This window comes from Anguilla rostrata, chromosome 2, assembly GCF_018555375.3.
Source record: "Anguilla rostrata isolate EN2019 chromosome 2, ASM1855537v3, whole genome shotgun sequence".
Classification (NCBI taxonomy): Eukaryota; Metazoa; Chordata; class Actinopteri; order Anguilliformes; family Anguillidae; genus Anguilla; species Anguilla rostrata.
Genome location: NC_057934.1, coordinates 40337036 through 40349046, shown reverse-complemented (window position 1 = coordinate 40349046; position 12011 = coordinate 40337036). Strand labels below are relative to the sequence as shown.

Here is a 12011-nt window from a genome sequence, read left to right as displayed (position 1 = left end):
TTTAAGGGGGATTCACTTTATGCACGTAAGCCATAACAGAAGAGAGAGAGTGACAGGGAATGAGTGGCGGATGGGAGGCCTATATATATATATATAGAGAGAGAGAGAGAGAGAGAGAGAGAGAGAGAGCACAGAATAATATGCAGCTAGGGGGCACTGGTGAACAAAACAAGACAAGATTATCTTCTGTGTTCAAATGCATGACAAAACAACAGTGACAATGAACTCAAATTTAGAGAAAGACAATTATAATGAATTTAAAAGATATACATGAGGTGGGGGAAGAGTTTGCAAAACGTGTGTATTTTATTTATTTTTTATTTTTATGATAACTACTATTTCTGTATGTATGTATGTATGTATGTATTGAATATCTGTATGTACTTGTTCATTTATTACTTGATTCTGACTGACTGTAATTCAATTTAATTTATTTAGTTTGAAAAGTAAATACATTTTAAAAATGGACAGTAAAAATATGCTACTTGTATGTGTAAATTTTGAAAACAAATTGTGTTATGATTTAAATGAAAAATATTAATAAAGAGAACAGTCATAACAATGGAAAATTACAAGACAAACATGACAATTACAGTAATGATGATAAAACCAAAAGTGGTAAAAATAAAAAAAAATGATGCAAAACCACTGTAACAGTATGGTCTCTGAGTGTTTATTGTATAAGATTCCATTGAGAGGTGTAGGGGTTGAAACAAAGGGTTTCTTGAAGTTTCTGATTATGTGTTGGCATGTGGGTTGGTGAGTCCATTTGTGTGTAGATGTCCTTATATAAATGTGCAAGTTGGTCTTCGTTGTGCATTATGACGGGCTCGCTAGTCTGAATAAGGTAGCGTTTGATTTACTGGATTTGAATAATGAACACCCATATAAATGAATGTACAATAAATATTACTGCATGTACAACATGAATAAGATCAGTACATTGTTACAATGGTTTTAAAAGTATAATGTTAGTGCAACTCAAAATTAGTATTTTGATTACCGTAATGATGATTACTATTGTTATTATTATACCTATCAAACTTCTTCGACATAAAAATAGGAGTATCAACAATCTGTCTAGTAAATTAACAATATTGTTCACATCAATAATAATGCTTTTCATTTCACAATAATCATTACATAAATGATTATACTTAAACAGTATGAAGCGGCACTTTATAGATACAGTATATCTATTGTCAAATCCATGTGTATAAAATATTATTAATTTCTGTCTTAGCTAGTGTTATGAAGTTGGCCGATTCATTTTAAAGTGATTACTTATTGGTTTAAAGTGAGCATTGCTGCATTTACATTTTTATGTGTTTTGACGGCATGCATTTATGCTCAAGTCTAGACTAGATGTGCCTGTGTGAAAATGTGAACTAGGAAAGACTACATGCCTTGTTTGGATGTTCAGCCATTATACGACACTCACTCACTGTGTAGTTCCACCGAAGTGTGGACTGTATCGTAACTACATCTCAAAAGGCATGTGGACCCACTAAAGGCACAGCCCTGGAATTGTGCTCGTGTTTGCATTTTGTTTGCATAGAAGTTGCCATTCAGCCAGGAGACACGTGATAAAAATTCTGTTAGTATCTCTGCATTCGATATTTCAGGCATACGTATATCGAGTCATATCTCCTCAACTTTGAAGATTCAATCCCTGCTATGGTTCTGCATGGACATGGAAAGAGGCAACAGCCCTGCAGAAATTGCACTCTTTCAATAGTGAGATTGATTTTGCTGTCATTTTCTATATTGCCATTCTTGCACATAACTTCTAGTGGTAAACACAGACCACAGTTCATAAATTAATTACTTTTATTACTTACGTTGGGAAACATCATTTATATTGTTAGCCTTGTCTGTGGTTAATGACATGCTGGTCATGAAATATTTTAGCATGAAAAGATGAATATGAAAGTATTCTAATTTCATTACACAAACACAAATATGCTAGGAGAACAAATTTCCTGAAAGAACTAAACTCGTTGAAGGAATGCATTGATTGTTCAGTGCCCTGTGGTACTGTACATTATTTCGCAATATAAAAAGGATGAATTCAGTAGTATAAGGGGTAATCCTCAAGTCAAATATCCAAATACTGCTGATTTTTCATTCCACCTATCAACAAATCACTACCTAATATAAATACATATATAATATATAGCTATATACACAGATTATACATAATCTGTATGTGTAATATACATACATACACACGTACATACAAACACACACACATACATACAGTGCACGCATGTAGTACATACATCAAGAAATATATTAATATCAAACATATTTGTAGTGGATTACATGTAAACTAAACAATACAAATAATTTACATCATCCATAAAATATAAAAAAGTCATCAGAAGAATAAAAAACGTACATCAACATATTTCCCTTTGATTTGAGATTTTCCCATGTTACATAGCCATGGCAGATGAGGCCAGATGAGATGGATGTTGGTCATATGACATGAAGGTGGAGGGGGAGAATGAATGCAGAAGGGCAGAAGGCAGAAGGCAGGTCCAAGGTTCAACGGAAAATCGGAAAATTGACCAGATGGAGCTTGAATCAAAGTTTACACTGGAAACACCCAGGCCTCCTGCCCTCTCCTCAGCTCTTTCATTATGCTTTAAACAGAGGCAGCTTCAGCATAGCTTCACTTCTACATGGTGTGCCAAACCTATTCTGAATGATCCACTCAAATCATTTCTCACAGATAGATTGCCTACAGGCATAAACACCACCTGTGTTTAAGATATTTAGTCAGGTTTGGGATGGGAAGAAGGCTAAAGTCGAGGTTCACTGGATGAATAGAGGGAGCAGTAGAGTTTCTTTACTTAGAGAACTTCCAGAGAACATATTTACTCACTTTATGAAGGCACAATAATCATATGGATTTCTAGATTATGTAGGGTTTTTTTTTTTTTTTGATGTAACAGTTATTTAACAGTACAGTGACCATCTTCAGCACAGTTGAGTTGACAGAGAGAAGTATGACATCCCTTGGGAATGTTAGCAGCAGCAGATTCCAAACAACACTTGAGACACTCCCTTGCAGTGCATCCTGTAACTTCTGATCCCGTTCCCTTTTTCCCCACCCCGTCCCCAAATTCCCTAACTAGTTCCTGGTGGCTCTGGAGAGAAGCACGCATACGCAGGACGAGTCGATCCTGATCCACCTCCACCCGATCTTCTTGTCGACATCCGCAGTCAGAGCCCTGACGTAGGACTGCTTTGGCTTGCACATGCTGACCCACTGCTTCTTGTCCACTCCCCGGCAACTCCCTCCAGAGACTCCCATGGGCCCTGGACTCCCCGGGGCCACCTCCGCTTTGCTCTTACCTGACCCGCGGGGGTCGGCTGTCCTGCACCGCGTCTCAAAAAAGTACTGTTTGAGAGGACCTGACAGGGTCTGAATCTCAGACAGCACGGTGACGGTACGCCCATAGAGATCGACGGCGGTTTTCTTGTCCGTTACCCACACGTTATGCGCGTCGCACACCGACATCTCCCTCAGCCCGACATAGGAGGCCTGGGCACGTTTGGGCCTGGCTTTAGGGTGAGAGGCCTGTTCTGTCTCAGCTCCAGACTCCGAGCGGGCGTCTGCCTCTCTGTCAAATCGCTTGGATTCGACCTGTCTCTTCCCATCTCCTGGTCCCTCTATGTACGTATCGCTTCCTTCATTCCTCTCTTCCTCGTCCTCCCCCACCCTTTCGTCCTCGGTAAACCCGCCCTCCAGCATGAATAAGAGAGGGGGATGGTTTGGGGGGGAGGGAGAGGGTGAGAACAGTACTCTTGGGTGTGTGTCCAAAAACAACAGATCTGCCTCTCCCAGCAACTTCCCTCCAATCATATCTGTCTCTGATGCCCCTTGTACTTCATTCAATTCACCCCCCCAGTTACCAGTACTGTCCGCCACCAACAGCTTTTCTGGCTTGTCATAATTGCCCGTTGCAATGGTGCCATCCTTGGAGATAGCATATTCATACGGACTGTAGTGCTCTTGAATTGAAATGTCTGCCATTTTATAGTGTTCTTCGAGCTTTGTTTTTTGGGGAAAATAATTTTCCTTTTGAATGGTGGCAGGTAAGTGGTTGTCTTCATGAGCATTGATATCCTGAGATTTGTATTCCTCTGCTTTGCGGTTATTTGGAGAAATGTAGTTCCCTTGCCTTTGTCCGTCCTGTAACCTGTAGTTTTCAGTGTGAAAGCTTCTCAAGTTTCCCCCTACAATGTCATTGTCAGTATCTTGATCTGTATTGTCCCTTTGTGTAGCAGTATCAATCCGGGGATCTTTTTTACTTTTGCTTTGAAGTAAGTATTTCTCCTGCTTTGTTTTGTCCTGGTAATTGTAGTCCACTTGATTAATTAAAGAAGGTAAACTGTAGTCCACCTGGTTGTGGTTATTGTGCAACTGAGAGTCTCCTGTATCACTCAGGGATGTCTTGTCTGTTTGATTGGCAGCAGTAGTCACAGTAAAATCCTTCTGTGAAGCATTTTCTAGATGATTAGAGTTTTTCAGGCCTTCACTACTTTGGTCAGTGCTGTGCAGAGAGGACACGCCCACGTGATCCTGCTTGCTATTTGTCATGTCAGTTCTCGAACTCATACTTGCATCAGAAAGACTGTGGTATTCACTGTTGTAATTTTTGTGGTTGTCAAGGCTTCTGCCAGGCTCTGTCGCTGCGGCAATGGGCCTTGGGCCAGGACTGCGAGGGGAGGGCAGGGCCGAGGTGATCACCATGGCAACCAAGGGAAGCCAGTGCATCACTCCCAAGACGTATCAACTAGGAAAAAACAGACAGAACATATTTACATGAGAGGAAGACAAGGAAATGTAACTTTCTTTCCAAATAACTCTACATGACATATGTGACAAGAAATATTGTTTGGAGACAGTGCTCAGTGGTTAAGCATTTTGTTTCTGCCACTAGATGGCAAACAAGACCAACGTTCAATAACGACATATTATTCATTCACGAGCTAACATCTTAACATGCTTTGCCAAAGGTTGCCTTGAGCAAATCTGAAACCCATTATCTCAGAGGTGTGTGTCTTCAACTGCAGTGATGTGGGTGAATTCCAGCACTTAAATCTCCCTGACTTGCACTCAGATACAAATGTCATTTCTTTCTACACCCTCCCCACCCCAAGGTACAGCCAGGTGTCCTTCTTTTCTTTTGATGAATAACAGAAAGGAGGGAGGGATAGACCTGAAAAAGAGAGTAAAACGGGAGGAATGCCCAGAATGCGAATGATGCGGGTTTAGACTAGAGATTCCCTCAGGGTGATCTGTCATTCTCACCGCAAGGGGGAGAGATAGGAAGCGAGAGCCAGGGGTGCTCACCGCTGCACATTTACACGCTCAAACGTCAACACGCCGAGCAACAGCCACGCCCGCACCCTTGCTTCTGGGGCCCTGACTGACAGATTGCTGTCAAACCAAGGAAGAGAGCACCACTCCAGGTCAAGGATCCAACTACAGAAAACACCTAAACCTGCAATCTGAGCTGCCAAAAGCACAATATGCAGTACTCACCTTTGGATTGCCAATACTTTGTAACAGATATTGATGGGATCGCTCACTTTATTGATGCGGTTTTACAGACTGCTCCGCTGCTTTCATTTTTACATGTTGGCATGAGCAACTGATAGACTCTCAGAACTGGTGCAACTCGTTACACCATCAAATGTATTTTTGAACTTTTGACTGGCAGGTAGCATATCTGTGGACACATGACTGCCTTTGTACTGAGGTTTATAAACAAATCACTCCCAGGTAATACATGTGACTTCTGTGTGTATGTATTGTATCACAGATCTGTAAGTGTAAGAATATCATCTTTGGGATTATTTATAAAATTGGCTATTTTGATCAGTATCATTTATTTATCCTGCATAAGAAAGTGTATTAAAATTAAAGTTTCCATATTTCTGTATTGCTCTTTATGTTTTTCACTGCCTCAAGTTGTCTATTAAAACTCACACCTGGAGTTGACTAATTCTCCTGACCTTTGACCTCCTTCCTAAATTATTTGAATAGCATACCCGTCACTATGTCATTCTGAAGGCCTGACAAGGAGGTGTTATTGCAATGTGGAAAATGCCAGAATGTGAGACACCATCAGTGCAACAGGGACTAATCCGGTCTCAAATACAATCAACACTCTGCTGCTCTAGAAAACTGATTGGTAGCAACAGAATGTGCACTTCTGTCTTTTATGAGGAGCTCAGTGATGTTGAGCCAGAAACAGCCAAACAGCCCCATCAACACCAAGAGTAAATAAAAGAGAGAGAGAGAGAGGATGCATTTTATGAGATAGTCTTTTAACCTTTTTTTATTGAGAACGAATGACAGAAAGAGGAGCGCATTTTTTGCATAGATGTGCTTGTTTTACAAAGCCTTCCAGCAGAGAGGGCTGGCTACAGGGCGGGGGTCTGTGAACTCAAAAGACAGGCAGCCACATCTGCAGATAACAGCGTTCGTTGTCTCTGTGGCACACAGAAGCACTTTCACGCTTCATTTGAGCCAATGACATGCTTCATTGGCCGTGGCTGGACTCGGCCAGCTCACTCTGGGTTTACTGGCTGGTTTGGAGTGATGGATATTGTAGCGCATTTGCTCACACATACTGCCCCTCGTACCTCTTGGTACAAGTTACACTATACAGTAAGTTCTGGCATCCAGTCAATATAAGGAGCTTGTACCCTTTTAAAGTTAGTATTGTATAGTTTGACAGAAGTACAAAGAGCAAAGATCATATTTCCAAATTGGAAATGTTGACTTATTCAAGGTGTACAGTCATTTAAACATTTGAACTCAACTAATTCCTCAGTTTAAATAATTACCCCAGCACTGTGATTTCATGATCATTTCCAATAAAATAGATAATGTCCTTTCTCGGAATTAATTACACCCATTACCTCATAGCAGGCCTGGAAACATCACCCTGAGTAGACTCCTCTTTAGGATTTTTTGTTATGTCCACGGAAAATGTGGCTTTAGTTTATATTTCTAATCACACAGCGGGATCTCTAGGGACATGCTGTTCTTGTTAAGGGATCCACACATTAGTAGCAAACTACTGTTCCAGTGTACCTTTTAGAATGCTTTACTGTGCAATGCTCAATATAAAGTCTTTCTCCACATACTCTGGCAAGTTGATATACACGGTTTTCTAAAATAATCTGATTACGACTACATATGCTCATAATTTCAGCATCTGAACTTTTACAAAGCCCATTTAGCAAGGACAAGGATTATTGTTTTCATGGCTGTTTCAAATAATCTACAATTACCGCTAAAGTTGATCTTTAGTTCCCTTCAAACAAATTTCTGTCATTGATAAAGTTCAATGTCGGTTTGTTTGGTCAACCAAGAAAGCTCATTAAAGAATCAGGCCATCACTTACTGTGTCAGATCAATAAATTTGGGTGGGTTTACAAAACATTCAAAAAAATTACGCAGGCAATAATAAGTTTGAGAAAGACATAGTCCTTTGTAGGAGTGTCCCTTTAAGCAAGGACTTGGATAAAACAAGAGACAGCAGCTGAACGCTGACAGGTTTGACCACCCATGGTGTCACTCCTCAAGGTTATCAACACTGGCATTACTAACACTGACGAAATGAGATACATTTTCTGTCCTCAGTCCTCTTTCAATCAACCTTAACTTGCAATGACTCAGATCATTCATGAATCATCTCAACAACAGGAAACCCAGACACTTATACAGTTGCCAACACGCAAACCATGCAAGACCATTTTGTAAACACGTCAATGGTGATTTTACAAGTACAACAACTGTTATGTAGACATTAATTTTGCATTATTACTGGAGTTCAGGTTGTTAAAGTAAGACATCAGGTTTTTGCTGCACAACGGTTGAAGAGCATAGTGATAGGCATACAATGGGAGTTAAAAGGCTTCTGTAGCCTTATGCATTAGAGAAAAAGGGAAACAGATTGAGAGCATGTGCCGATGCTTTGGGAAACCAAATGACAGTTTTACGGCCATAGTACGTGGAGGGTGTATTTACTTTGTGCCACTTGTGTGTCTGAGGTTGTGTGTTTGTCCGCACATGGTTGAGCTTTTCTGTCCTTAGCACAAACAGTCCATTAGTCCTGTTGATTCTCTGATCACATCACGCTCCATGTATTCTGTCGACTATATTCTGTCATGATCTAGTGTCTCTCACAGCATGCTTCCACTTAACTGGTAATCTTGACTATAGTCTGTTTGTGTGAATGCCTCACACAAGAGAGAGAAAAATGTACCATCCATTATGTATTTTCAGAATAACCCTTGCAAGAATAAAAAAAAAAAATCTATTTACATCACAAATGTATTTTCTATACATCTGAAAATCAAAACTTGAGCATTAATGAATATGAATGCATATAGCTCCTACAAACTATGGGGGGGAAATCACAGGACAGTATCTACAAAGCTCTTATTAGTTGATTAGTAGTGCAATTTTACCATTAAACTCATTAGGACTGTGTACTACAAACATTCAAACAGGTAGTCGACAACCCTTGCAAAGGGTGATAGAGCTGCTGTTGAGCCATTTTACTTTTGAAATGAGTGCATTTATAACTTAATTATAAATAATTATAAGAACACGTATAAGGCAGAAACAACTGTCATAATGCTAGTTTCTACTTCTAAAAATGTACAATAAATAAAAACCAATAAAAATAAACGATTTAAAAATATTTTTTCAGAACAATCATTTTTTCGACATCATGGAAAGGAAGAAGCACTAAAATTATGTATTTCAGGTTTTCAAAAAATATTTATATAAAATGAATTGAACATCTATTTCATATGCAAAAAATGGCATAACAAGACTAGACAATTACACAAATGTGGGCCATATGGATGATATACTATACAATTGTGGGCCACAGAGTGTAGTAGAGCAGGGTTAGAGCACTGGGCTGCAATCATGTGGGAAACAAGAATTACACTCATTGATAGCAATTGCTACCTTATAGCAATAAGGTAGCAATTCCCTCAGTTAAGAGATAATGATAGTAATAATATGTAGTGTGTTTCAGTGTTCAGGTAATAAAATAAATAACATGCATTTACTTGTAGGATGTATGTACTAGCCCATTAACCCCATACATTACTGTCAACATTGTTTTATCAAATGTATGTGTGTACCATGTCCGGGTGGTACGAGAAATATTCTAGTTCATTGTAATTTATTTCCCTGAACCTAAATATTTTTATTGTCGCAATTACATTTCAGTGGCTTAAATTAGCTTAACATAAAATACCTGCTTGTTGTAGCAACTGATGTAGTGGCAAATAAAGGCTGAATTACAGCCCCATGTAATTAAGGCAACAACAAGAAAAAGGATACTACTAATACTATGCTTTTAGGCTACTGATACAACTACTACTACTACTACTACTACTACTAATAATAATAATAATAATAATAATAATAATAATAATAATAATAATGTGTTCTTACCGTTTAGGAGAGATTCCAACAGCTCGTTCTTTCAGCGGACAACACATTGATTCCGTGGTGGTCCAAGACTCTCCAAGAACCCGTAATCATAGCTTCAAGTGATATAATTGTCAAAATCAACTGCCTACATGTTTTCTGCATATAAGCAATCTTTACATTATATCGCTTAACCATAATGCGTTTAGAATAGCGTCCTTAAAATATGTTTTTTAAATTGGCAGTGGATTTGTGACCATCTAAACATGAAATAAGACATCCCACAACACACTGTAGTTATTTTTGACGAAATTTGGTAGCCTAAGAACTGCGATGTCAAAATAGCAACTTATTAAATGCGGACATTAAGTCAAGTCAGGGTTAAAAATAAATATTATAAGTCCCATAAATGTTAGTAGTCTGGGGCTGAAGAAGTCGATGTCGCAAAAAGTTGGCGCAGTGAGCTTCACTCACTCTCGAGACAGACGTGGAAGGAAGAACAGAGCGGGAGGGGAGGATTTCTAAAGAGGGAATAGGACTGCGTGGACGGCAACAACAGAGACAGACAGGATGAGGAACATCTGTAAAGAGTGGCAGAATCGACCGCCTCCTAATTTACACAGGTTATTTCTGGAAAAACGTTTTACTGAGAAATAATCAAAACAAAATACAGCTATGCACGACCGTTCGATATCTTCAGATGTTGACCGCGATGGAGGTATTAATGCAGTTTTTAATGAGAAACACGTGTTTCATATGTCTATAATGTTGCAACAACTAAATCTAACACATCCCACTTGCTGTTCTTAACTGATAAGTGTCGATGTGGCCATATTTAATCAGGAGAGGTAATGTATCCAGCAAAGAGGTTTTTTTCTGAAATATAAAAACGAGAAGTCATGAGTTGCCCAGGGTCCGTGCACTTTTCTTTTTGCAGTCGCAGTAAATCAGCCAGGTAAGTGATGACGTCACGACGAAATTGTCGGGGCGGTACTACAGTGTGTGCGTGTGAGAGAAAGCGAGGACGGAGAAGTATGGCAAGATAAGCGCGTAAAGTGAGTGGGAGAAAAGTGGAATGAGTCGAGGGAAAGCACAGAGATCGAAGGGCGATAAGAAATAATGGGAGGAGATCTTAGCAGAACTGGGAGCCGTTAATGTCCGATCAGCTGCTGGTCTAGCGTCAAAGCTCTAATTGAATGGGAAGCCATAAACTGGTCGATGTTCAGAGAAAGGGGCCACCCCTGGCCTTTTCTTTCCTTTACCAATCTGTCGTTCTCATTTCGCCAAAACCTTTCTACCTGAAAGTTTTAAAAGATGAAAGGATTAGGGAAAGAAAGGAGACAAAAGAGGGACGTGTACTGTTACAGCACTGCCCTGAGCGCCTGCCCATGAAAGAGTGCGGAGAAAAAAGGGAGTGAGAAAGGAAGAGAGGTTAATCCAGACAACGCACACTGGATCCTGAAGTACATGACAGTATGCAGAGATTGATAGTGATCGGACACTGGCATAGGATTAATGAACTATTTTGTACATCTAAAAAGGCTGAACACTGCTGCGCTACTGTTGAGAAAGAGGGTTTACTCTTTTTATCCACCCTCCCTGTGTTTTCTTAGTATTTGATATGTGTCACTCACATTAGCTGTGCCCTCCCTCCACTTGTTTCTTTGCTTTGTCTAAACTTGCCTTGTACATACTTACCGGGAGATACGTCAGCCTTAAGTCAAGAGAGCGTGAGAGGCAGAGAATGTTGGGACAAAGGATGACATGGCAGAGGGCAACATGAGTGTGAAAAAAAGAAAAGCACACTATGAAAATACCGCATTCTCATCAGCTCCAAACATTCTTGGCCTGTGCCATGTTGCAGTGGATCCATTCATTTGTGTTTTTGTTGAACCCTGACAGATATACCTGACCCTGGACCCCTTCCAGCAGTGTCAGAGGTCGACTGCCCTCTACTCCACCCTCACATGCCAGCCGTTAATACAGCATGACAGAGAGCCATTTGCGATTCCATTTCAGGTTTTTTTTTTTTTTTTTTTGGAGCAATGATTTTTGAATTTGTGTGGAACCTGGCTGGAAAACTATATAAAAACTGAACAAAACATAGGGAGAAGAAACAGTTATGCAATGGATTTATCACTTTTTTCTGTTCATTATTGTTTGATACATCAGCAGCAATGAGATTACACATAATTACCATTCAAGTTCAGTTCCAGAGTAATATGTTTGAACAAAGACTCACTTGAGGAATAAAGACCTAGGTATGCTAGGTAGTTATGTTAATATAGATTTTATTTTGTTTCATAAATTCCATTAAAATGTTTTTAGGTCTTTATATATTATAAAGACAAAGTAGACATTCATAATTTTTCTCATATTAATATGCATTATTAAAGATAAAATGCGCTATTATACTAAGATAGAAAGAGGAAAAGGGGACAAAAATAAGAAAACACACTTGCATTTAACTATAATGTGTGTCTCCAGTTTAGATCTCCACATGTGATCCCTGCATCAACACTCCCTG

General features: G+C 39.4%; 1 protein-coding gene across 1 annotated transcript; it reads right to left on the bottom strand.

The window, feature by feature from the left end:
• Nucleotides 1-107: 107 nt before the first annotated feature.
• On the bottom strand, nucleotides 108-10496 carry LOC135248025 (uncharacterized). The gene is made up of 2 exons (XM_064322122.1): nucleotides 9509-10496; nucleotides 108-4808 (listed from the first exon to the last, which is right to left on the bottom strand). Exon 2 carries the CDS (start codon nucleotides 4787-4789, stop codon nucleotides 3140-3142), a length of 1650 nt encoding a protein of 549 aa, XP_064178192.1. The 5' UTR covers nucleotides 4790-4808; nucleotides 9509-10496; the 3' UTR covers nucleotides 108-3139.
• Between the last annotated feature and the right edge of the window lie 1515 nt (nucleotides 10497-12011).

Coding starts and splice junctions, on each gene's coding strand:
- LOC135248025 (XM_064322122.1), bottom strand. CDS start 4,789: ATGCACTGGCTTCCCTTGGTTGCCATGGTGATCACCTCGGCCCTGCCC.